Raw genomic sequence first — 27,773 nt, forward strand, 5'->3', positions numbered from 1 at the left:
AAACAATGGCTTCCCGTTCTGTTGCTTCAACCAACCAAGTGACCTTGGCATCGACTCTGCCAGCTCAGCCTCCTTTAAACAGGTTAACTGTCTTCAACTGAGCAACAAATCCCAAGAAAAAAACACCAAGCAACCCGGGTTTGGTTTATCCAAAGATGGCCGTCAAGAAAATCGACCATACGTCAGGCAGAAATACAGGTGCCGGAGGTGTCCTAATGAGCCCTAAGAGGAGTCCAGACTCAAGTTACACGTGTGTCACAGTCTCTAAGCCACAGATCAGATGGCTGCCACAGGTATCTTGACTTCATCTTTCCCCAAACAATAACCTCTCAGAAGAATCACATTCATGGGGTTTTTTGTTTTGTTTTGTTTTGTTTTGTCTTAAATAAGAGGCCTGCTCATAAATCTAACATAGCTTATTAAATCCTACATACCTTGATTTATAAGTACGTGGACAGGACACCTGAGTCTTTGAGAAAACTGACTTTGCGACTGAAGTGTGAGTTTTCTCACAGCTTACCCAAATGAAGAAAGAAATACCAGTCGTGGAGCAAGAGTGGGAAGCTGGCACAACTAAGGACTCAACCGGAGACCAGAGAGCTGCTTACCTTAAACAAAAATAGCCTGTAATGTTTACTTTTGTAGGTGTGTACCTAGAATACCTCAATGCGGAGGCAGCATGGTCTTACAAAAGAAAATAAAAGGTTATTTTACTTGACATAACGTAAAATGACTTCCTGTTGAGTAACTGTAAACACAAGGACATAGTTTTCCATCAGAGATCTTCCTCTAGTTCATTTATGGAAGAGAAATAAGAAAACCATTGGATTAAGAGCGTAACTACCTTGGATCAAGTGCCGTGTAACATAAGTAAGAAGACACATCATTCAAATGAGCATCATTACCACACAGTACCCTTCCTCCCGTGGTCCCTCCCCACGGCAGCTGGTGAGAACTGGCAACCCTGGGACATCTGAACAAAGGGATTTAGAGCTGGGGGCTGCAAGGACAGAAAGTCCAGGAATAGAGCGTCAGCCCAGGGTGACCACATGCTGCTCTGGTCAACCTGCTCAGCCTCTGAAGGAAGATCAAACACCTTTTAACAGAGCTGCAAAGTTTCTGTGGCAACCGAACACGCAGCACACTGCTGTCTCCCGAGGTTTAGATCTAGGTACCCGGGATGAAGGAATCTGGCGCAATCTTCATAACTATGATGATTATGTCAGTCCGTTGCTCGCTGACCCAGTAACTGTGTGCTGCAGTGTTGGCCAACGTGCTTAGCAGAGAGGGGAGAGATGATCAAGGCTGGACTCTGTCCTTGAGTCCAAGGAGACAGAAATGGAAGAGACAGACACCAGTCCGATGAGTACGCCATCCCCTTGAACAGAGAGAAGCAGCATGACTTACTGCTGAGGAAAAACTGCTCCCAGGAAGGAAGGAAGAAGCGAGCATCAACTACTTATCAGACCAACTAACAGATTACCTATGGACTGTCAATTCCAAGAATCCAAGGGGAAAGGATTTAGAATTTCCCACAATGAGCAATCTACTAGACAAGAACAGCTTTTTACGTGCATAAAAAGAACAGTCAGTTCCATATGAAGAGGCTCGTGAAGAAAGTGTCTGTAAGCAGAATTATGTGGGCCGGGAGAGAGCTGATCAGGTGGTAGAAATACACCCAGACACAGGGGATGGGAAGCCAGGGGAAGCCGGGAAGCCTCGGCCTGGGAAGGGGGACCAGTTGGGGGCGGGTGGGGGGAGGGGTCTGGAGGCAGGGCTGGCTCCACAGATCAAGGTAAGGGAAGCATGGAACCAGTGAGGAGTACACACAGAACCTATCGGGGAGGCTTTACACACAGACCACAGAGCTGGGACTTCAGGCCACAGGGGCCACAGAAGGGTGAAGGAGAAGCCCAAGAAGGACGGAACAGCTACAGGAGTTAGTATAGAAAAGTACAACTGCATTACTCTTGAAATCATATTGGCTTCTGGCACACGACTATTTTATCAAGAAGGAGTATTTCCAGATGCAACAGCAGAAATCAATGTGCTTAATCTCGGTTCCGGGTCGTGCTGTATCCTTTAGTAAAAAAAGGATACAGTAACAGAAGGAGCAGCATCTAAATGTACTCAGGGGATCACCATGAAACAACTAAGGCCACACAGCCTATATAAAGGTTCTTTGTAACACGTGTGTCACACCACAAGCACTCGGCAAACATCCACTGAACTATCCAGTCGTTATCTAGATGGACAGGACGAAGGGGGGAGTGGGAGAAGCTAGCCAGTGGCAAGGCCATGAGGTAAATTATCACCAACTAAAAGGGTATTAAGAAAATATTAAAATAAAAAATAGCCAGGTAACCTATACATACACACACATAAATATAAATATATATATTTATATATACATATATATATTTTACACAGAATTCCATTCAAGTTAGTGCATCAGCCATAACAGGTTTGTTTGTGTGTGTGTGTGTGTGTGTGTGTGTGTGTGTGTGTGTGTGTATTAATTACACAGAATTCCATTCCATAGGTTAGCATCAGCCATAAACAGGTTCAGTGCAGATAAGGAACAGCTTAACCGGCAAGGCAGGCTAAACTGAATGGCCCCCGACGCTCATACACGTTTCCTGCTTCGCGTCCCTGCTGCTCGGCTGGACAGCTTCCACCTCAGCAAGCAGAGACATGTGTCCTTCAATGGCAATCTCTGGAGTCCATTTACTCCTGGTACCGAAGTCATGAAGACTCGCGGCACTAGGTGTTACACAGTGACATGCGATATTTATATTCATAACCGGCAGTGTGTCAGGAATAAATCGATAGGTGCTGCACAGTAACCACAAAGAAACGTAATAAACAAAACATCAGCTGAAATAATAAAGACCCGGCCAATCCAGCACGCCTGACTAAAACATCTGTGATCCAAACAAAAGCAACGTTAATGGTTGCGGGGGAGAAAATTCAACATGGATGGATACCTAAGGTGTAAAAAACTCTGGTTTCATAATCGCAGAAGGGGGTTATATGAGAAAAGACCAAATATTCACTCAACATTACATCTTTATACGCACAGGCTACTCATCAGATTATAAACCTCCAAACCCTCCACCCTCTTAGAACATAAAAACAGCTCCTTGACAGGACGGTGCATGACTGGCTTTCTTACCAAGCACCAGATGGCTGGTGGGGACAGCTGCAGAAGCCAGGGCATCAGTGAGAGCAATGTCAGACGGAGCACCATGACCACAAAGAACTCGGTGCACAGGGCAAGCACATACTAGATTAGTTTCAGCTACCCTGAAGGAACCTAGTAATTCATGGTCCTCAACCCTCCTAATGCTATGGCCCTTTAATTTAATCCAATTCCTCATGTTGTGGGGACTCCCTCCAACCATAAAATTATTATCATTGCTAATCCATAACTAAGTTTGCTACCCTTACAGGTCATAATATAAATAGCTGTGTCTTCCAATGGTCTTAGGTGACCCCTGTGAAAGGGTCGATTGACCCCCAAATGGGTCATGACCCACAGGCTGAGAAGTACTGGTCGTTTCCTCTAGGCTGGGACTCGCATGCTCAACATTCCAGAAGGCAGGCTTTTCACTGATGCTGCTGCATGTGCTTTTAATTGCTAACGTGGGCGAGGCACATGCCAGTCTTGGTGCTGAAATACAGTATGTGGCTCTGAGGAAACCGGGCCCCTAGACTCAAGGCCTAAAAAGGAGGGTCCAAGCTTTCCAGACAGCCGGAAGCTGGGCAAGTGATTTGAAGTGGGCTTCCCCTGAGCACCCCTCTGGGTACAACAAATAGCAAGTGAGAAGCAATCCAAAGTTCTCGTGCTGAGTACCCAAGTGGCCTTGGGCAAGTTCCCTACCCTCCTTCCCCATAAACGTTAGCTTACCTGAACCACAGAAAAGTGTCTGGTAGTTGTAAAAATTAATAAATGAATTCACATAAAATGCTTCTAATAGTTCCTGTTGGTAGGATTCAGAAAGTGACTGTTGCTTACTTTTCTGTGGTGGTTTTTTTTGTTTGTTTGTTTGTTTTGTTTTGTTTTTTCTATTCTGTTTTGGGGACAGGGTCTTACTACATATATGGCCCAATCTGATTTCAAGCTTGTAACTGGCTGTGTTTTACTATGCTGATGTTCACTGTGTTCTCCCTACCATAGAAATCAGGGCTACAAACCCTGTTTTAGGGTCACTTCTACCCTACGCCCTCCAGCTCCCATGCCCCACACTTAAGGAGGGTGATAGAGAGGGTGCCAGAATTCTGCTTCAGGATACAAACCCCTGAAAGTCAGTACTCTCCTCCTTAAAGCATCAACTTGATAAGTAACACACAAATAACCAAAGAAAAGCCTCTACTGTTTCCTTTCAAAACACAAGGGAGTTTCCTGGGTTGCTAATTAGATTTCACTTACACCTTAAAAAAAAAAAAAAAAAAAACCCTCCTGCCTCAGGAGCCTTTCCAGCAGGAGAAGAGGCTGCCCAGCCTGCCTCAACCAAACACAGCAGCTGCATACCATCAAAGATGATTCCTGCCACAGCCTGACTCTCTGTCTTACTGGAGCTGGGAAGTAAATTTCTTTCTCCTCAACTTTGCTAGAAGAACAAAAGGGGGGTGGCGGGGAGACAGCAGCTGCTGCCACTTAAGGGAGGAGACAGCAACACAAAAGGCCTTTCACCAGCACATTTCTTACCTCCCTAACAGGCCTCCCACCCGTGTCTCTTTTAAGTGTCTTGAGATGTTTTAGACCCAGTTCCGTGAGGGAAACTGTTCCCACCACAGCAGTCACCGCCCCTCTGAGGGCCGCTTGGCTCTTTCCACTCTGCAGCCTGCTGTTACCACAGCACCACCAAGAACCACCCAGCTCCCTGTAGTCAAGGCCTAGAGGGGATCGTCCATACTGTTGCCTGTCAGGAACAGGACAAAATGACCACAAGCCTAGGATGTACACACAATATCCTGTGTAAAGTTAGGAAACAACATTCTTCAGACTGGGACGAGTAACTACATAATATTAACGTATTCAGACTTCCAGAACATTCTCCCTCCCAATGAGGTCAGCAGTCAGGTTGGCTTGAACTAGAATTCTTTCTGCTTCCACCACAGAAGCAGAATCCCCCTCACAGCAAAAGGCCAGGGGCCAACCCCCAGAGGAACAATACCCAAATCAGTGACTAAGATGTTCCCATAATGAGAACACCGTGACATTTAACATTTACCCTTAAGAGAAAGGCAGTCTGTCCTCAGCCAGGCCTAGTGGTAGAAGCCTGTTGTCGTCCCAGCTATTCCAGAAACTGGGGCAGGAGTGACCACAGATCACAGATTCAAGGCCAACCTGGGTCACTTTGCAAGACCCTATACCAAGACTTGAAATAAAAAGTCTGAGAATACAGCCCATGGCTGAGTGTTTGCCAAGCATAGGATGGATGGATGGGTGGATGGATGGATGGATGGATGGGTGGATGGATGGATGGATGGATGGATGGACGGATGGACAGACAGATGGATGGATGGACAGATGAAAGTAGGCAGGTGCATACGGCCTTCACTTTCCCTTCAACATCTCAAATAAGGTGATTTCTCTTGTCACAACACCTAGATTTCCATATTAACTCATCCCAACTTTCCCATAGAAACATACATTTCAATTCTGCAAACAAGATGACAGCCTACAGTAACACAACACTAACTTAGCTTACAATTCACTCTCATCTTGTGTGTGTGTGTGTGTGTGTGTGTGTGTGTGTGTGTGTGTGAGAGAGAGAGAGAGAGAGAGAGAGAGAGAGAGAGAGATACACTTGGGAGCTACAATCAAGCTCTTCCTAGATCTCTTCATCTTGATTTCTTGCAATGGCCTCTCAAGGAACTTGGTTCATTGATTTGGCCACACTGTCTGGTCAGCCAATGAGCTTCAAGGGTCTGTCCACCTCTACCCAATCCTTGCACTAACTAGCCTAGGGGCCAGCACCACTCTTACTGGATTCACTTGCATGGTACTGGGGATACAAACTCAATCCTACTTGGCACACACTCTCCCTACCGTGCCACTTGCCCAATCCTTTCGGTGATGTCTAGAACCGTAATTAGAGCTCCAGAAACCGGAGCTTGGAGCAGACAAGCTTTTCAAGTAGTTTTCCCACACAACCAATGCCCTACCCTTGCAAACCCTCAAGTGGCAGGGTGATCACGAAGGTCGGGATCTGGGAGAGTAGCTGGGGACCCAGAGGCTGCTCAGAAAAACACGCAGAGAGATATCAGATGGGCAGATGACTCTCACTCCCACCGTGCAACCACACATTACCGCCCTGCAAAGCAGTTACAAAACAGAAATGAAACTCACAACTGGAAAGGCTGTGTGTTTTAATCACATGCTTTAGGGAGTCAATAGATTTTCCTTAATTACTAATTTTTGTGGGTGTTTGAAATTAACATAGATAAAGAGGAGGAGAATCCTGAAGAGAGCAAGAATTAGATTTAGGTTGTTGAACTGTTCTCCGGTCTATAAGAAGTGTGTAGAGATGCATATGTGATGGTATTGAAACAGTTAAAGCCACTACAAAAACCTGCTCAGATTACTCAATCTTCATGAGCAGCTGAAAGCCGAAGGCAGGAGGCAGACTGGTAAGGACATGGGTCCAGCTCCAGAGCCAAAACAGTTGTCCTAGTTTGCTTTTCTGCTGCTCTGACTTTTTTTTTTTTTAAAGCAACTCAGGAGAAAAGAGTTTGTTGCATTGTGCACTTCCAGGTCACCCTTGATCACTGCGGGAAGTCAGGACACTGGAGAGCAGAACTGAAGCAGAGACCACGGAGAAACGCTGCTCCTCTGGCTTATCTCCCGTGGCTTGCTCTGCTTGCTCGCTTTCGAAACCGCAACCCAAGACCATCTGCCCAGGGGTGGCAACACCCAGAGTGGGCGGAGCTCTCCCACATCGATCCACATTCAAGAAAAAGTCTCCACAGCCAATCAGGTGGAAACATTTATCACTGAGGGTCCCTCTTCTCAGGTGACTCCAGTTTGTGTCAAATTGGCAACACCAACCAGCACTGCAGCTCTGCACAGGCCCTGATCACTTGGCGAGGAACCAAACACATACATGGCACAGGAAGTAAGTGGAGTGGCAATGGGCAAGGAGCAAAGTGCTAACCGGGATGTCAGACAGCCCACCTCCAGCTTCCTTGTCTTCCGTGAGGTCCCCACTCATCCCTAATTTTCCTCATGGGGCAGGTGTCTTTCTATACTGCTGGACTGGTCAAGTCAAATTAAATAATTAGCTTGCTAACTTTAGCTCTGTGTGTATTTATATTAATTTCCATGTGTTTACATATGAATCAGATGGGTAAGGGGATGGGTGGAGGCCACCAGGTGTGTTCCTCAATCTCTCCTGCTCTACCTCGTTTTTCTTGTTGTTTAAACGTGTATCTATTTGGTGAGGAGAAGAAGAACCATGAGTTCCAGGGATTGAACTCTGGTTGTCAGGCCTTGTGCAGAGAGCCCTTCCTTAGTTATGAGCCATCTAGCAGGCCCTTCATCTTATATTCTCACAGGGTCTCTTACCGAACGCATCTCGGCTAGGCTCCCAGAGATAGAGCTCCAGCCGTGTCTGTCTCTCGGGGATGGGATTCAATGCCTCGTGCTTGCCTAGCCCACCTTACCAACCAATCCCTCTCCCCAGTCTTAGTCGCAGCCTGTCTACTCCACTAAACATTTCTTCCTGAAGAAATCTAACACTTAATGCCAAATTTCCCGGCTAGAAATCTACAAAATAACTAGGTCAGATAAATTGACCTCCCAACTTCCGTGTTTTAATACAATAGTCCAAAGTCTAACGAGTACATCACTTACACGATTTCAGAAATCATATACACGTATCACCACCTAGGGAAGACTATTCCTCTGTAAAACAAGAACCACAGGATAACGACTAGCTTCGCTCTCACCTTTAAATGTAATTATAGACATGTGTAACAGTCTCTAGCATGGTAACCAATCTCACCTCCCAGTATCCTGGTGCCTCCCCCACCTCACCTCCCACTAGATTACCACTGGAAAAAGTCCGTCCCCGCCTGGCCACTGCACACTGCTCTGGGTCTATTTCAGGATGCCATCTATCCTGTCTGTTTAGCTGTCTCCTCCTTCTCCCCATTTGGCAGCAGGAACAACCCCATTCCTTAAATTTATAGGTGAAAAATACTGGTTTCTAAGTGATCCTTTAAAAAAAAAAAAAAGCAATAAAAACTATTTTCACTTAAAAAAAAAAAGACAGAGCCAAAAGGCAGTGCTCATAATTTAAGTCACGAAGAGAATGCAAATTAAGGCTCAAATTATATTTTCTGACTCAACTTTAACTTCTAACAGCTCCTTACAGGCTTTGAAATTTATGTTGAGAGGGGGAAAAAAGGTTAAGAATAACTTCCCAGAAAATCTACAGGAAAAGTATCAAGTTCAACCTTAACTCCTAAATATTTTTCTATATTGTTACTGGACCGCAATTTATATCAGACAGAAGGACACCGCCCCCAAAAGAGTCTACTCCAGAAGACTGATTACCAAACACTATTGATTATGCCATTTTCCTCTGTCTTAAACTAATTCTGAGAAGCCCACATGAGTGGCTCTAGTGAAATATAATCAATTAGGGGAAGCCCCTTGAGTTAACAGAAAGCATGATTTTAGAGAGCCTGCAGCCTTCAAAATATGTTCTCCAACAAAGGTTCTATTTTCCAGATGCTGTGCACCCTACTAAGATAGGGTGAATTATGGCTAAAACACTGTTGTTGTTGTCTTATGTGTGGGGTGTTACCAAACCTATCAAGTTTTACATAATAAAAAAGTCTTCTTAGAACACAGAGATCTGTAGAAGGGCATTCAGGAAACCTGTAAACTGAGGCCCACCCAGACCTTACACGTGCTGGAAAGCCAGGTTCCTCTGTTTACCACACTCAGAGGGCAGGGCAGTCAAAGCCTTCATCAATTCACCTATTAGGTTATAGTTTGTTGAGCAGTTTCTGTGCACTGGCCACTTTAAAGGAGCTAGATGTCGGAGGTAAAAAAATGGCTGCCCTCCACTGGAACACTGACTTGTAAGTACAGAATCTGTGTAGTCAAAGGAAAACAGTACACACTGGAGACTGGAGTGGGGCGGAGGTTGGGGGAGTAGAGGACTCTCAAGGAGGTGGTAAGCCTTCAGTCCCAGAACTGGGGGGGCAGGCATACGTCTGAGTTTGAGGCCAATCTGGTCTATACAGTGGGTTCTAGGACTGGCAGGGCTACACCCAGACACAACCTGTCTGAAAACAACAACAACAACAAAAAGGAACCTGGCTACCTCAGAGATTCAATGAACTGTATTCTGGGGAGAAAAGTATATTATAGAAAAACACCACCTCCATTTCCAAAAACTATTAATAAATCCAACACATTACTTAATGACTTCCTCACATGAACCTTGATGTAACCAATCCTTGTATAGAGTGCTTGCCTAGCATGCAGAAGGTTCTGGTTCAATCCCCTATATCACAAAGCATAACAAAATAAACTAAAAACCTAATGTCTCCATCTTATAGATAAAACAGTTCATTTTAAGAAGATCATGACTGAAAGAGGCAGCCTGTGATGGTTTGCCTATGCTGGGCCCAGAGAATGGCACTATTAGAAGGTGTGGCCCTGTTGGTATAGGTGCAGCCTTGATGGAGTGGGTGTGTCACTGTGGGTGTGGGCTTTAAGGCCCTCATCCTAGCTGCCTGGAAGCCAGTGTTCTACTAGCAGCCTTCAGATGAAGACATAGAACTCTCAACTCCCCCTGCACCACGCCTGCCTGGATGCTGCCATGCCACCTTAATGATAATGGACTGAACCTCTGAACCTGTAAGCCAGCCCCAATTAAATGTTGTTCTTATAAGAGTTGCCTTGGTCATGGTGTCTGTTCACAGCAGTAAAACCTTAACTACGACACCAAGCCAGGTATTTTCATTCAACAATTCCACTACCCAACAATGGCCTGGAGAGGAGGTAAAGCAAATGATAGTTTTAGCTCATCAACGACTCTGTGTAGGCTGCATAACTTTGCAGGCATGCACTACCCTCTAGATGGCACGACAACTGGTGTTGCTGTTACTGTAGTAGCATGGAAACGTCACACCACAAAACACCCTACCCAGAATGCTTTTCAAGGTTACTACAAAACCGCAGCGATGATCTTGATAACTGGGTTACAAACTTCAGAGGTCAGTATCTGTGGCAACCATTTCAGTTTTCTTTTACTCATCTTGCGTACACTTAATCTTTCAGTTCCTTTGGGTCCAACCTCAGGGGTCACTGCGTACAGCTTCACAGAGCAAAAGGACAAGAACATGTGTACGTACGCACTTCAATGCTGAGCCCTAACAGAAACCGACTGGGAATTCTGATGCAAAGACAAGGAGAAAGAGGAAGGACAGCCAGCGGAAGGGGTAACGGTACTTGCCTGTTTCTTCATCTATCCTGAAAACACCAACACCAGAGCCATCTCTGATGGAATACCGGATCTCTCCATCTCTCCCGGTGTCCTCATCGTGAGCTGACACGGTCATTACTGATGAGCCGATAGGGACGTCTTCTTTCACTGTGCCCTTCTCCACGAAGCTGGAGAACACTGGCGCGTGTAAGTTCTCATTCACGTCAACGACCTCCACTTCCACGTAGCAAGTGGAAGACAGAGACACCGGCTTCCCTTTGTCTTTGGCCCTCACGGTGAGATTATACAGTTGCTTCTTCTCAAAGTCCAGCTGCTGGACAATTCTGACTGCCCCGCTGAGTTTATCCACATCGAAGTGGCCTTCTCCGTGGTCCAGGAGGCTGTATCTCACCTGACTGGACTGACCTACATCAGGGTCATAGGCTTCTAACCACATGATGATGGTTCCTTCTGGTAGGTCTTCTCGAACCTTCACGGAGTAATTGGGTGGAATGAACCTGGGTGGGTTGTCATTAACATCATCGAGTGACACTTTCAGAAGCACAGTGGAGGACAGCCAGGGTTCCTCTGTGGCTTGGTCCCTGGCCTCGATCTTCAGGTAATGTACACGCTGCACTTCACGATCCAAAGGCTGGATAATTTTCACCACGCCGGTCACCCTGTCGATCGCAAACTTCTGTGTATCCGTGAGGATGGCGTATGTCACGTGTCCGCTGGGGCCCAGGTCTTTATCGGTGGCTTCTACCTGGATGATTTCACTGTTTATCTCCTTGTCTTCGCTCACTTCGACAAAATAGCTCTCCTGTAAAAACTCGGGCGCGTTGTCGTTGGCATCCAGAACGGTGACATCCAGAAGGCGCCAGGCAGCCCTCTGGGGTATACCAAGGTCATACACCGTAATGTTCAGTGTGTATTTGTCCGTTACTTCTCGGTCAAGTGGAGAGAGGGCTTTCAACATTCCCGTTTCCATGTCAATAGTAAAGCAACTATCATCATTCCCTCCAGAGATAGCATAGACCAGTTTCCCATTGAAGCCAGAGTCAAGGTCAGTAGCATTCATGAATAGTATACTGGCGCCCACTGGGAGGTCCTCCTTTACCTCAACTCCTGTTGGAAGAGAACCCCTAAACTGTGGGGCATGGGCGTTGACGGAGTGAGAATCAAAGAAAATATCCTCCGCGTCCCCCTGATGGTGTAATTTATTCGCCTGCAGGAGTTTCTCTGCCAGCATTTTGGCAACACCGGTCTCCTCACACCGCAAGTTTACTGGCTTGCGACTGGCAGCCACTGTTAGGTTGATATATAATGGTGTGGCAAAATTTTCTCCGTCTGTAGCTGTGATTCTCAAACTGTGAAAGGAAACCTTTGCACCCAAGCCGTCCATGAGCGAGTGCTTTAATGACAGCACGCCAGAGCTGGGGTTTAAGCCAAACAAATCCAACTCATTCCCAGCTTCAATCTGGTACCGGACCAACTGCAGCTCATCAGCGTCAATGGCAGAAACCGTGGTTATCTGCTCCCCTACACCCAGGTCTCGGGGAATTGTCCCTTCACAGTTTATCTTCTCAAACAGGGGGGTGTTGTCATTCAGGTTATTGAGAGTAATTGTGGCAAGGACTTCAACTTCCCGGCGGTACGGTAAGCCCCAGTCGGAAGCACGAATCCTCAGCGTGTAGACGCGAGGCATCAGTTCATAGTCCAGATTCTCAGAGGTACTCACAGCACCCGTAAAGTGGTCGATGACAAATGGCACGTGATTTAAGTTTGCAATACTGTAAGTCACGTAGCCATTCTCCCCCTCGTCGGGGTCGACCGCGCTCACCCTCATGACCGGGGTACCGACGGGTGCATTCTCATCAAAGGATGCTTTGTATGCGGTCTGTGTAAACTCTGGGGGATTGCTGTTTGTACCTAAAACTTTGACCACGACTTTGGTGGAGGCTCGTCTGTCACTTGTTGTCACCTCAAGCTCAAAATGGGATGTGTGCTGCCTTTTAATTGGTTCTAAAATGGAAATGAGACCCGTGTTGTGATTTAAACCGAATTTGGGTTTTCCAGGAGTGCTTTTAAAAATGTACCTCAAATGGGAATAACTAGGAATAGCCTTGACCAGGACCACGGGTGTATGTGGAGGGGCAAACTCACTGATCTCGGCTCTGTAAACATCCATTTCAAACTTGACCGGGCCAGCTCTGAACTGAGGAGAAATGACGTGAATGACTTTCACAGGGGAAAACTGCGGAGGAGTTCCTTTGTCTTTAGCCTGCACTGTCAGGTTGTAGCCGTAAGGATGGCTGTCCCAGTCGACGCCCCCGACGGCTTTCACTTTGAACGCTTTACTCCCTGGGAAAGACCTCACCGTTTTAAACTGCTGAAGGAGGTCGCCAGCCACAATGCTCAAAGATGCTATCTCCCCATTGGCACCCTGATCGCAGTCCTCCACGGTGATAATGGCGTATGTCGGGTCCTTGTCCAGCTCAGATGGTGATAACGTCACGGCGGTTATCTCGGGCGCGCACTCGTTAGCCTGCTCCACGTGAACCGTCAGCTTGGCCAGACTGCTGACCCCACTGCTACCATACAGCTTCATTCCCCGGTCCACAGCCAAGATCTCCAGCTCATAGCGCTGGGTCTCCAGGACATCAAGCCTGCCAGTCAAAACAACCACACCGCTGGTTGGGTGGATGGCAAACATGTCCGTTCTGTCTTTAAAGCTGTAGTAAAATTCGCCGTTGGTTCCAATGTCCGCATCCGTGGCACTGACTCTTGCGATACTGGTCCTTATGGCTGTGTTTTCCGGCAGAGAGACGCTGTAGGACGTGGGCGAGAACAACGGCCGTAAGTCGTTTGTATCCAGCACTTGCACCCTGACCTTGGCTCGGGCCTCGGCATCGGTGACTTTTTCAACTGCTTTGATTACCAGTGTGTAATGGTCTCTCACTTCTCGGTTCAGGATGGCGGTATTCCCTCCCTTGGTTCTTATCCTTAGAAAGCAAAAGTCTCCGAGAACATACTCTTCCGCTTTGAACAGGTTTTCGCTGTCTCCTGAGATGATTTTGTACCTTATTTCCCACGAGGGGTCTAAGATGTAGATGCCCATCTTTCTAGGGTGGCCGACATAGGTTTTTGCGGCCGAGTTTTCGTGCACAGTGACATTGTACTGGAAGTGTGTAAACTGGAGGGAAGGGGTCGGTTCAAGTCTTTGGCTTCCATCACCATCTCCAAAATGCTGGAGGAAGAGGAGCAGAAGCAGAAGCAAGGCCAAGTGTCTCCCCATTGTTCAACTCTTGGCCACCTGGAACAGAAGAAGAAGAGAGTGTCACTTGATGGGGGAAAGAACAGACTGTAAACTTAAGCCTTACGCAGTAAGCATTTCCCTACACAGAGTGAATACACGCTTTCAGACCTAAACATCAGCACGCTAGCAACTCCAGAACTCTGTCTCATCTTTTCCTTATTATTGCTTTCATGTGCACAGGTGCATGCTGGGAACAGGTCCTCTGCAGAGCAATTCTCTTCTTAAACCGCTGCGTCATCTCTCCAACCCTGAATTTTATTGTTAAACTTAAGTCTTCCGGCCAAACACAGACATCAGTTTTTGAAAAAGCATGCCAGGAATCGTGCGTGCCTCCTCTTACACACGAGGAACTACATCCTCAAAAATCATATAAGCTTAATTTTACGGGAGGAAGAATTAATTTCACCTAACCCAGGCTGGCCTCAAACTCATTACGTAGTCAAGGATGGACTTGAACCCCTAGTCCTCTTGCTTCGATGTCCCACTGCTATCATGACAGGCGTGTCCCTGCCAAGCCGGGGAGGCTTATAAACTTGTGCTCGCACGGGAGTTTAAACATGCAAAGTCCTAAACGGTGCTTTCACGGGACTGTCTATAATGGCAGCTTGTAATCTGAGGTCAAAGTTTATCCTGAAATGATTTCTTCATAAAAATAATTAAGTTCGTTCTCTACAGCACTTCTTTACCGTGTCATTTAGTACTGCAAAGCTACTTAGAGGAACTACCGTAATCATCTCCATCAAATCTGTACTGAAGTAATGTCTAAACACCAGCCTGGGCATACGGTCAAAGGTCATTTTATAATATGAAAACCTGAACGCAGGAGCCTCACAGGCAACGCTCTTTCTAAGGCCGAGGAGCGAATCTCATCCTAAACATTGACATTTTATCGTCACTGCTGTCAATAACCCCTTGTCCGGGGGTCTGGTATCTTCAAAACTCCTAACAAGCCGTCACCCAGGCATCCGTCCCCAGTGAAAGGAGATCTACAGACACAAAAGATGAGCCATCAGAGCATCAAAGCGAGGTAGGAGGGAGGCAGAGCTTCGAGAAGGGCAGAGAGTAGCCGAGGAGGAAGAAAGGGATCCTGAACAAAGGGTGGCCTTTAGCAAGTGGGAAGGCAGGTCAGGCCCACGGGGCTGAGCTCTGGCCAGAGAACAGGGCTTTTTCCAACCAGCTGTTCTTTATCATGCCAGGAAATTCATCCTGAAAGGGGGGGAGAAAAAAATCAGTGCGCCTTCACAGCCCCCAGTGCTGACAGCACAGTACAGAAGTGCGCCCTTTGCAAAGTAACCCTCCGATTAATATGCGCAAACTGTAAAGTACTAGCAAAGGTGAAAGAAACAGCAGACTGGAGGGCTGGCTTGACAGCCCAGCAAAATTAGGATGGCAACATTAATTTACAGTATCTTAACTCAGCCACTGCCAGCTTGCCCCATTAGTCATTTTATTAGAGGGGGGGAAAGAAGAAAACTGATATGCCTAGAGCAATTAGGAGCTTAATTGATACTGAATCAAGTTCAAGTTGGGCATCCTAACTTGCTCTGCAGCCTTCAAGCCTTCTCCTCAACAGACAAGTCAGGACACCACAGAGACCTCTGAACTCTAAAGGGACAAGGATGATTTAACAGAAGAAGAGCATCTCCCAAAAACTACCCTCCAAAAATCTCTGTTTGCCCACCAGTTCTAATAGTTAAGGGAACTTGAGTCTGGTAAAAGAACAATCCTGAAAGTTTAACAAAGAAAGAGAAAGAGGAGAGAGGGAGGGAGAGAGCAAGAGAGAGAGATCCCATTCGGTTCATCTACAGGCTGTAAGGTGAGACTAAGGAATATCACTGTTTTCAGTCTATAAAGATTAAGGACAGCAAAGATCCCAATCCAAACACATCTGAAGTAGCAATGTAGAAGTACACATAAGGAAAATGACTGACAGGGCATGTACAAAACGGAGCCTGAACACACGCCGTCCTTCTTAAACAGCGGGTTATCTTAAGAGACAGTGTCGCTATGATCCACTACATAATGAACAGTTACAGCAAGGTAATGCTGCAAGCCTTCAATGCTTAGTTCTGCATCTGAGATATTACACAGTCATCAAAAAGAAGACAGCATCCAACATATTGATGTGTAAGGATACCTAGAGGAATGGACTAGCCAAACTAAGCCAATCCCATTTCTGTTTGCCAAAGGAGGGAAGAAAATCTGTGTGTGTGTGTGTATCCAGGATATGCTCAAAATGAAGAAAAATTCCCAACGTAACAATTGATACTATTTGGAGGGAGAAGGAACAGGGAGAAAAGGAGATATAATTCATTTGACCTACACTGCATGAATTTTTAGCCTAATTGTGTGTGTGTGTGTGTGTGTGTGTGTGTGTGTGTGTGTCATATACCTATTAAATATTTAAATCCTTCAACAAATGTTTAATGCTCACCTACTGTAAGGCAGGTCTATCTCTAGATGCTGTGGAATTAAAAGTGAACCAAACCTTCCACACCGTAAGAATGGACAGACGGACAGATGGAAGGACGGATGGATGATGCACTTCCTGGTAAAGCAAGCAAGCTATCAAGAGAAAAGAGCCCACTGGATCATGGGTAAGGGCTTCAGCCTGGGGGAAACCTCGCAAGCTTAGCACAAGTGACATTTCTGGGAAGTAGTGCCTGGGTTCTCTAGGACACGGTGGGATGGGAAAAGCAACTAAGAGTGGCCTGGGGCTGGAGCACAGTGGGGCTGGAGCACAGTGGGGCAGGAAAAGAAGCCAGGGACAAGGCCCGGGAGAAAGATCATGGAGATTTACCACGAAATCATCTCACATTAAGAGAGTACTTGAAGCCTTTCTGCATCAGCACCTCACATGAGCACGTTACTAAGGAGCTAGCATGGTCACACACTGGGACTTGATGTTTTATGATTAGACTGGGACTGTGTCTTGTAAAGGACCAGTGTCATCTTCCACACATCATACAAGTGACAGATGTGACTTCCCAGTGCTGACACTGACCTCATCCCAACCTCAACCGAGGTCCTGTCAATTTTCTCCACTGCCAGATCAATCCCTTCCCTGCTTTTTCATCCAGTGCTCTGTGGAAGGAGGCCAATAGGTAGCCAATGCTTCTCAGCCGCAGAGAAAACAACACTCCGCCCCGGCTTAGAATTCTGAGGTTAACGTGTCCATCCTTACCATTTATGTATTTACTCAACCACATTTTATGACCCTGTATTTTATTCCCAATAAAATAAGAAACTACAGGAGGATTTGGAGCAGGCACATAGGGTCTGACCGAGAAGGGGTCCCTCTGGAATCTGTGTGGGGAAATGCAGGCAGCATGGGTCAAGGACAGTATGGGAGACATCCCCAATCAGAAGCCATGATAGTAAGACAGGTAAGTCAGGGAGCTTATGATTAATACTGGAGGCGGGAGAAGTGGCCAAACTCTGGGCCTCTCGGAAGATTCACTGATGAATCGAAGGAAAGAGACAGACAGGAACATAAAAACACCAAAGAACTCTGTTGAGCAAGAAGACGGCATATAAAGGAGAAGGGTGAGAAACCGAGACGGAGATGGGTCCCGGGCCTGGAAATGGGATCAGCAGGTCAGGCCACCACAGGATGTCCCGACTGTGGCTGTTTAGAAGAGTCCCTCCAGAGTGCCCCCCACTCGCCCAAGGCTTGTGTTTGGTGACGCCCTCTCCTCCCTGAGGACGGAATCATTAAGAGATGGGTGAGGTCTAAAGGAGCTACATGGAAGCATGCATGACCTTGAAGGGGCTATTGGGACCCCATTCCTTTCCTGGCCGCCCTCCCCCGACCCTATTCTCCTCCCCTTACTCCCACTTCTCTGCTTCTTAGTCACCATAAGCTAAAGAAATCTTCTCCACAAGTTCCCACCTTGATGTCTATGCCAAGACAGGACCAAAGAACTGGGTCAATTGGTCCTGGATGGAAACTAAGAACCAAATGAAACCATTCCTCCACACAAGCTGATCGCCTCTGCCACAGACAGGTGACTGACACTCAGAGGTTATGGCTATGCAAATAAGGCCTTCAAGTGGGCAGGCGAGGTAAGTGGGAGGGAGGCAGCCTGGAGGCACTGAGCTGAGGAATCACCCAAACAAGGAAGACAGCTTTTAAAGCTGGAAAGGAAAGGAAAGCCAGTCAAGGACAGAGCCTTAATCAAGGCTGAGGCATTAGCAGAAGAAACAGGCTAAGAGGTCAAAGTAGCAGCTAAGGCAGGTGAGGAAACCAAGAATTGGGAGCAGGTGTCAAGGAACTCCAGAGGCCAGTATCGTTGAGTACTTGAAGCCCAACATCAAGACTTGGGTGTGTTCTGTGTATGCCAGCTATGGTCCCCCACCCAGCACGGGAGAGAGAAGAGAAATCCCAACTGATAAACTGTACATGTGTCCCCTCCCCATGGAGAGAGCCAACCACATCTCAGGATTCCCAAACAACATCCCTTCCCCCGACACACACACACACACACACACACACACACACACACACACACACACACACACTCTTACACTTCCCCCTCCATAACTAACCCATAGGCTGCTACGAAGGACATATCACAAACGGGAGAACTTTCTGGATCATACTGACAAATAGTTTCTCTCTCTCTCTCTCTCTCTCTCTCTCTCTCTCTCTCTCTCTCTCCCTCCTCTCCCCCTCCCTCCCTCCCTCCTCTCCCTCTCCCCTCTCTCATGGGTGTTTTGCCTGCATTGATGTCTGTAAAGCATGTGCGTGCAATGCAGTGCCTGCAGAATCAAGAAGAAGGCACCAGATCCCCCGGGACTGAAGTTACAGACAGTTGTGAGCTGCCACGTGGGTGCTGGGAATCAAACCAGGGCCTTATGGAAGAGCAACCCTGTGTCATCTCTCCAGCCCATTTGTTTCTTCTTTAAACTCTTGAGTCTACTGACAGTACACCAGTGTAATTAGGTTAAATTACTAAACACGATCATATGATTTTTTAATAATCCACTTTTAGGGGATATTATTGACCCAACAGAGGTATTAAAGGACTGCGGATTCAGGTTTCATTATAAAATGTCACAATCGAACTGCAGCTGCCGCTCTACCCAAGACAAACAGTACAACTACGGGAGAGGGTGGGGTGGGGGCAGGGTCCACCATTTTGTCTTCAAAGTATGTTATTACCTAAGTTTCATACTTACAAAAATTAGAGTCCAAAACCTCATGTCAGCCCAGCGTTACCCTTTGATATTTAGAAGGCAGTCACGGGGCTTGAACTCATGATTGAGTTGAGACTTCTAATTTATTATCTTCTGAAGTGAAAAGAGAATGTGTCCTTAGCTCAGTCATGGAGCCTGGGACCCCCTTAAACATTGTTAGTATAGATTCCTAAAATCCATACCCACACAAGATAATGTTTCTGGTAAAAATAAGATATTAATTCCGTCATATTTCTTCACTTGAAGATCTCATGTCAAATGGTTCAATTACTGAGAAGGCACAGTCTTCATGAACAGCATACAGCATCTGTGCTCAGAACATGACTACTAAATACTATAAGGTTAATAACAGCCCCTGAAATGTATTCTTTTTTTCTGATTCATCTATTTTCACCTAAAATTATAAGATTTAGAAGCGGTTCCCATGCTTCAGAGCTAGAAACTCTTAAACTTATGAATTCTGTTTAACGCCCAGACACCTGAGAGGCAGCGTCCTCAAACACAAGAATGGTCATTTTTATCCTCGTCATAACTTCTCCGTAATTGAACTCCTCACTCTAGGACAGGTTAAAAAAACCAAAATTAAAATTGAAATTCAAATTAAAAATGAAGAATGGTGCACTGTGCCCTGCACTGGTCCCTACACTCTCAGAGTCAGCAAGTGTCACCATGCTTGAATTTGCTACTGAAGGTTACAGTTTAACATTCTTTTTACTGTCATTTTTTGTTTTTGTGGCTGGAGACCGGACCCAATGTTTCTTACCTACTGTAACACACATGTGCGCTGAGTGCATGTGGCGTGATGTCCATGGAAGTCAGAGGGTAACTGCAGGACTGAATTCTCTCCTTCCCCGTGTGTGAGCCCCAGGAATCAAGCTCAAGATATATCAGGTGTTTTTACCCACTAAGCCAATTTCACTGGCCCCCAAGTAAAACTTAAATGCATTCTCATTCTAAGAAAGGTAAACATATTTTTGATGATCTTTCTATAATATATAATTCACTGTGTGCATGAGTCTGTAGGAACACGGCTATTAGAATTATGAAGGTGACTTGGCACGGGTGCCAAGGCTGACAAGGCACCCTTGGACTCACCTCTTCGTTTTTACCGCTCTCTCCTTGACTGGGGGGCCATCAGTTTAGGCTGCTCGCTCTCTATTTGTCACACCCAGGTTCCAGGACAAACTCTGCCCACAGAGACAGGCTGTCTGCCTCTCGTGTTTTAAGTCACTATAGCCTAATGTGCTTTTCCTCCGCAGACAGAAATAACTTACACGATGCTTTGGAAGAGTAAGCAGCAATTACCATGGCTACATCTTCCACTCCCAAATTATCCTGGCTTCAGTAAGAGCCAAATTATGCTCACTGTGCACTTGGGCGCGCTCACAGGTACTTCAGTAAAATGGCAGGTCAGGAAGGGGAAGTGCCACGAGAGCAGGAGGGTAAAGTCCGGGCGAAGACGCCTGAGAGACAGCCTGACATCTTGACTCCATAAAACTCGGCATCTTTCTGTCGCTCTAGAGCTCAGCCTTCAACAACCCCTTCCGTCCTGCTGAGGCTATAAACACAGGTTCCTCCCTACTTAAAAATAAATGGCTCTCAACACTGCATTTCCTTTAGACTAACACCCTTATTTTTCTTACCTTGGAAAAGAGCTTGATAAAAGGTACTTTCTCAGCCTGCCAAAGTTGACTGCTTCTCACTTTTTCTTCTCTCCTAAAACCACTGCTAGTCTCAAATGCCCAACAGAAACCCTTCAGATCCATCCCATCAAAACACAAACACACACACACACAAACACACACACACACACACACACACACACACACACATGAGAGAGACAGAGACAGAGACAGAGAGAGAGAGACAGAGAGAGAGAGAGAGAGAGAGAGAGAGAGAGAGAGAGAGAGAGAGGGGAGAGGGGAGCGCTTCCTTGGGCATCATGTGAGCAAACGTCCTTCTTCTCTGTTCTTCTTCCCTGATCTTATGTATCATGCTTCAAGCCACTCAACCCCCTACCCAATACCCTGAGTCCTTTACAAGTGCCTAAAATGGAAAAGCAATCTGTAACAAAACAACACCTGAAAGACTGCACTTTCCTGATTCTTCTTAACTGCGTACTGCTCTATCTCTCATTCACAAGGAACTAAAGTACGACAAACGTCTTCTTCCCACACAAAACCTAGACTATCGCCTTAAAGACCTCATCCAGGAGCTTCCAACATGCCCACAGCTGAGTCCACCCTCTCAGGTACCTAAAGAAGAATCCTCCTGGAATACCATCTGCTCTAAGTGAAGGCAGCCTCTTCCCTGGTTTCCCACTGTAAAAATCAAAACAGGCCCACGGAACGATCATCCCGATTCCAGGGGAGAGTCTTTCTAATTCCCCACAGCACTCGGAGTTTGCAGGCTAAGAGATCAAACAGACAGGAAGGGAGCAGAAGACTTAACATTGAAATCTCGACCCAGCTTCTGTCATCGACTGACTAAGGATGGCACGGAAGCTCAATCCTGTGGACTGCATTTCTTTGAGAACCTGGGGGCTGCACTACATTCCTTACAGCTTCCTGCCACCCTCCCCACAACCCTTCTTTTCCCCGACCCCCTCAAATTCGGAGTTTAGATGACCTCTTATGCCTGTCAAACCTCCATTTATAAACTGTTACCTAGAATTGTTTTACTTATCTCTCAGAGCAGCTTTGTATGCACTCGTGCTGCTACACCTGATCCATACGTGCATTTATTCTGACACAGTATGTTATCTATCCTAGTGATCCTGTTTACTAATCCTACCCCAAGGAACTCACTCACCCTTCTTTCTGATGTCATACGTCACTTGAATATACTTGGGTATTTTGGCCTGCTAATGTTTTTCCCTTTGCCTGCTGATTCAATACATATTGAATAAATATATGTGTATATTTTTAAGATTTAGTTTTATGTGCATGTGTGTCTGTGTGGGAGCGTGCACACGTGAGGCCTGGGATCCCCTGCAGCTGTGTTATAAGCTATTGCCAGTCAGCAATGTAGGTACTGCAAACAGAACTCAGGTCCCCTACAAGAGAAGCACCCACTCGCCACTGGGCTATCTCTCCAGACGTGGTATATTCCTACTAGGTTTTTACAAAGACCTTTGATAATCTGATCCCTGCCTACTTATCTAATGTAACCCTGGTGTCACTAACTTCAAACTAAAGGGGCACTTTCTCATAGGCTTGTGCCATGCCAAGCTGTCTTGAGCACAGGACTCCCAACCAGTGGCTGGGTGTGTGTTAATCTAACGACAGCTACACTTCCTCCCATCTGAAAGACAACGTAAATGTAACTTAACTGTCCTAAAATACAGTTCTGTGGCTTCTCTTCGGCATTTCCTTGTTTTCTTGTCCTTAACCTTTGCCCCATAAAAACTACCCTCCCGTGCTCAAAGGCCAACTTCCGGCACTGTCATTTATTGTTCTGTGTTTTACCCTGGCCAAAAGAAGCTACAGGAAAGAAGTTCAGTGAACCTAACTCACTCAGAGCTTTCGTTTTCTTACAGCTAAGGTCTTTTCTCTCCAGTCAGCAGACCACAATCAAGTCATATAACCCACATGATACTTTGTACATTCCTGGTCTCCCCGACCCACTCCCCGTGTCAGTCATGAGGGACTCATCCAAGTCTACCTACTGCAGGAGCCCCAGCTTGCTCAAGTGTTAGGATGTACTACTGTGGTCTTAACCGGTCTCTCTTCCAACATCCAACACTGCCTTAGCCCTCTCTCTAACGGGACCTGAGCTCTTCAAGGACAGGAAACCTGACTTGTTCACCTATGTGCACGGTGTTAAGTCTCGATGTTTGCAGAGAAGATTCACAGTTACTGGACTGACGAATGGAGAGATGGATAAAAAGACTAAGAAGAGAGGCTAGAAGGCAAGGTTAAATGAAAGAGGATACACAAAAAGAAAATAAAAGAGTGCTTCTGCTCCCCTACCAGAAAAAAATTCAGGGACGACCATCAGGCCAGGAACAGCATTAGAGATGGTGGCCCTTTAAATGGCTCTTAATTCCTAGTTGTTCCAAAATTAGTCACCGCCACCTCGAAACCCTTCAGAACTGCCTACAGGTGATACCTGCAGACCTGTCACCGAGCCCCATGATTGAACACTCTAGTGACTGAATTCCCAAAGGGCTGGTAAAAAATACATAACAGATGTATTTCTCTTCAAGTATACCATGAGCTCTTGGAATTGAGCAAGAATCTGAGAAGCATTTAAATCTGGACCTTTCAAGAGAAGGCACTTAGACATAGCTCAGGGGTTTAGAGCCCGGCTGTTCTTCCCAAGGATCCAGGTTCGATTCCCAGCACCCACGTGGCAACTTGCAACCATTTGTCAACTCCATTTCCAGAAGACCTCTTCTGGTTTCTGAAGGCACCAGGCACACACGTGGCACATGACACACAAACAGGCAAAACAACCATACACATTAAAAATAATCGTGAAAGGACTTTCGTATCCTGGAAAATAGTCAACAGACGAGTTTTTAAGTAGAACCGCTTCTTCGCAAAGGAGAACTATCCACTTTCTGATCTTAAATGGTTTAAAAACACCTTCCCAGGTCTAAAGACAAACAGACATGTCCAAATTGAACAACTGAGACTCACTTTCACCTTCCACACAATCTGCTCAAAAAAAAAAAAAAAATACTTTCCTACTGTAAATACCCAACCATGAAGACTCGAATGTGGGGTCCTTCCACTTTCTATACAAACTAAGGTCCTTCAGGTTACAAATCAGCCAACTAGACAGCGTTTGATGCTATAATACACCCACTTGGTTTTCGTTTATTGAGAATATGTAAAACCAGCCAGACCTAGGTGGAAAACAGGTAGCTCAGGCAAGCTTTCTAAGACTGTTACACAGAGAATTAATCTCCCAAAACCTCTTCCACTTCTAACATGGAGAGAAAGGCCTTCTCCAAAGATGCCCAAGAGCTGAATCTGAGGGTGTACCCTAGAGCGGGTAGGGGTGGGGGCCTATTTAAAGGAAATCTTTATCACTTTGAGCATACATCTTTGTTATAAAGTGAACTCTCTACTAACCACACAGTGTGAAACCAATAAAGACACGTGGGGAGGCTGCTTACCCACAAAAATGAACTCAGAGGTGGCCCAAATGACTTTGTGAAGGTCTCTAACAACCTTGCTTCCTTTCACAGTGGGGGTTTTTGAAAAAAGATTCTGGCTCCTTTAAGATGTTAATTTTTCAAGAAATGGGCAAACTTTTTTTTAAACAAAACTTACACTACACTTGTAAAATACTACCTCAGCCACAAGGAGATTTGCACCAATTTTTTTAAAAATCATATTTTAAATATCTGTATATCATAAAACAGGGAGAGAGGCAAAGTTCTAACACCTAGATAAGACTAATGAACCCGAGATGCAAAGTCAAATTACCCAGAGTTATGGAGTACAGGCAACAACTGTTTGTGTGGCTAAAACTGATATGAAAAACATCAATATCCCTTAGCATCAGGACATGAAAATATGCTCTTAAAGTATTAAATATGGAATATATGAAGCAACACAAGTCAGCTTTTGCCAAGGTAAGTCATGTGCCTTTTAAATCTTTTCTGATTCTAATATCTAAGTAAATTCCCAGTTTAAAAAAAAAAAAAAACAACTCTACCAGCACTCGGGAGTTGCTTAACAAAAACTAATTAATGAAACTATAGTTCAGGCTCATGAAAAAAAAATTAACTACATAGAAAATATTTGCGAATTTACTTTGCCCTAACACACAATTGTCTCCTTGTTTCCAAGACTGTAATTCCCATCAGTGGGGGGGTGGGATTCTAACAAGACAGCCGAAAGTTAGCTTCCTAAAAGAAATCACAGGGAGGACTGTGAAGCAGACCCTCTCTTTTAATAAGGATCTCATAAGTTTATCTTCCAGAAAACAGACAGGGAACTAACTGCCCGGGCGTACACTTCCCCGGAGGCTTAGCCTTGCAAAGGAGCCGCAGTAAACCTCAGCGCTGCACTCCTCCGGGCACAGAACATCTAAGAAACTCAGCGACTCCATTTCAAAGATCTCACGCTCAAGCGATCGGCTCTGCTTTCATCTCTGTACATGAAAACCGCTCCAAAGCCGAGATGGACAGGAGTCGAACCCGGAGCCCGCAGTGGTGTTCCCGGGTCAGACAGCCTGGCGCTACCCGGAGTAGCATGCTGGCCTGGGAACCGCAGCGCCGGACGCGGACTCCGCAATCACCATTCCCTCCACGTCCCGCCGGTCCCTGCATCTCTCCGCCTCCGCACCCTGGAGCCGCCACTCAACTCTGCGAGTGGGCAAGGGGACTGGCACCAGCCCCGGCCACAGTGCAGCGGGAGAAGCGTGGGAGGGAGGGCACCCACCCCCGGCCCAGACTCCACTCCACCCTCAGCAAACTTACTGCAAAGTTGGCTCCCAAGTAGCGGCGGTGCGTTCGGGCGCACAGCCCGGGTGCTCAGCGTGCCCCGCGGCCGGAGCCCGCTGTGCCGGGAGCCGCACTGGGCCCGCACGTCCGCATGGCGCCGCTGGCCGTCCAGCCTCGCCGCGTCCAGCCCGGCCCGTGCGCCCCAGCTCCCCGCCGTGTGTATCCCTCCGCCCGCGGCCACGCCTGCCAGCGCCGGCTCTCGTTTCGCCAGCGCCGAGATTCCCCGACTCCGTGCGCGCAGCCCGAGGCCGCCCCGCCCCCGGGCAGAAGCTCCCGCCCCGGGGGCTACCCAGACTGGCGTCCAACGTGGAGCTAGGCGAGCGCCTTCGAGGAGCTTGCCGGACTGGGAGGGACAGTTTGGGGACGGTGCTAGAACACGGAGCCGCTGCTGCTGCTGTTGAAAGGAATTTTATTGAGTGCTCCCTGCTAGGAGTGGGGAAACATTTGCGCTTCCCCCCCCAAAAAAAAAGACAGAAAGGGGAAGAAGTCACCTAGGACCTAAGGAACAGCTCCCCCCCCCCCCGCGCATTCCTTTAGACTTTTTTCCCAACCTCCAGGAAATCCCCTGAATCCGCATTTGAATGCCTAGCTCCCAGGCTGCAGCCGCTGGGGTGAAAAACTACAGAGGGTCTGGAAAGGAATGCAGTTTGGTCGGAATTTACTTCCTCCTGAAATCCACATTAGGCCAAGGGAAATGCATAAGTTTTCCCGCGACCTGTTAATTCAGACACGTTTGGACCTCAGACCCTCCCGGATCGCGGCGGTGAGCCCCAATGCCAGCCTCCGAGACAGACGCCAACCACCGCCCCCCCCCTCCGCGCGCACCCCCTCGATCCCCGGGTTTGCAGCACAAAGGCAGCTAAGCCTCCCTAAACGCTTTCTCGGCGCTTAATTCTGCCCCAAGGGTCCGGTAATCTGTGAGCCTGGCCCCTCAGCTACAAGTTCTCGTGCGAGATAGGGAGATTCCCGGCGAGCAAGGCTCCCCACTTGGAGAACTCCTTCTGGCGGCCGAGCGTCCAGCCAGCGCATCCCAGGGTTGCAAGTCTATCCCCGGCTCCTGCAGAGCTCCAGGTACCGGCTGATGAGCAAACGAGACTAAGCCGAAGCCAGCCACGCTTTGGAACGCAGCCCAGAGAAAAAGAAGGACTCGACCTCCGAAAGTTTGTGGGGCTCGAACATTTTAACGCCGCGAGAACGCAGAGATCAGATTTCCCTAGGAGCGGGTGGAGGGAGCTGCAGAGGGAATTGCACGGCAGACAGGGTCTAGAGTGTATTCCTTTGGCTCAAAGTTAATGTCACCTCTTAAGCCATCTTAAAGCAAGGTGGCTGGAAAAATAATGGTGTCTAGCAGGTTACGCTTGGGAAGAAAAAGTAGTGCCTGCATGCGGAATGAGTGTGCTGATTCGTACCTCTGAATTCGTACCCTGCTCACTACTTAGAACACATATATTCACAACACCCAGAAAAAGCAAACATCTTCGTAACCCAAAGACTCCTCCGGCCGCGGCAACAATTGCGCAAAGTGCTCGCAGAGTTACCGGTCAGTGAACGCTACGAAAGTGAGAGACCTGATCTCCAAGCTCAACCAGTTTGCGACCTCCCCCCAGCCTCCCCGGAATTTTAACTCTCAACAAAACACACACACACACACACACACACACACACACACACACACACACACACACACACACACACACACACAAAGCAAGCCGTTGGGGGAGGGGATGTGAGAGGGCTTAGGGCAGCGCTGCTAGAAGGAAAGAACAATAAAAAGTATAAAAACACATCGCTCCATAGCATTAAATCACCATTGGATTTTGTAAGTCGTACAAAGGAATTCCTGTAAAAAAAAAATCACTGATATATTGGTGCTTACTAGGACTAAAATATCTAATTAAGAATCCTAAATATCCAGGCTTACTAATAGATCTCACTGCCGGTAAGAAGTTGCACTTGGTCGCTACAGGAACCGCTAAAAGCCAAAAATGCAGTCTCCTGTGTTGCCTCGTTTTGCTAATCCTTGAGCCACCAACGGAACGAAATGGAGATACCTTTTTGGCCACGAGCGAATTGCCTTCACATGAAGAGACGTGTTGTTCAAGTTCCGCGAACATCATTTAAACAGTCGATCTTCTTTGACCCTCTCCCCAGAGCCTCATTGAAATTAGGTGGAAGAGAAACTGTTTCCCCTCCGCCAAAAATAAAATAAAATAAAATAAACCCTTTCCCCCAGCACTGCCTCTACATTCAGTCTACCCAAGCTGATCTTTCTTGAAATATATTAAGGGTCGTCCGGTGTAAATGAAGACTAGGGTGGAAGCGATCGAGCTCTGTCTGGTCCACG

The 27,773-nt window shown here is 46.9% G+C and overlaps 1 protein-coding gene across 1 annotated transcript in view; it reads right to left on the bottom strand.

The window, feature by feature from the left end:
* Positions 1-25,543, bottom strand: part of Fat1 (FAT atypical cadherin 1) — a 115,584-nt gene extending 90,041 nt beyond the window's left edge. Inside the window, exons 1-2 of the mRNA XM_032919261.1 lie at positions 25,406-25,543; positions 10,482-13,767 (exon numbers count right to left, since the gene is read on the bottom strand). Of these exons, the coding sequence (XP_032775152.1) occupies positions 10,482-13,749 (3,268 nt within the window). The 5' untranslated portion in view covers positions 13,750-13,767; positions 25,406-25,543. The remainder of the gene's footprint in view (positions 1-10,481; positions 13,768-25,405) is intronic.
* Between the last annotated feature and the right edge of the window lie 2,230 nt (positions 25,544-27,773).

The sequence above is a fragment of the Rattus rattus genome, chromosome 13 (genome assembly GCF_011064425.1).
Source record: "Rattus rattus isolate New Zealand chromosome 13, Rrattus_CSIRO_v1, whole genome shotgun sequence".
Classification (NCBI taxonomy): domain Eukaryota; kingdom Metazoa; phylum Chordata; class Mammalia; order Rodentia; family Muridae; genus Rattus; species Rattus rattus.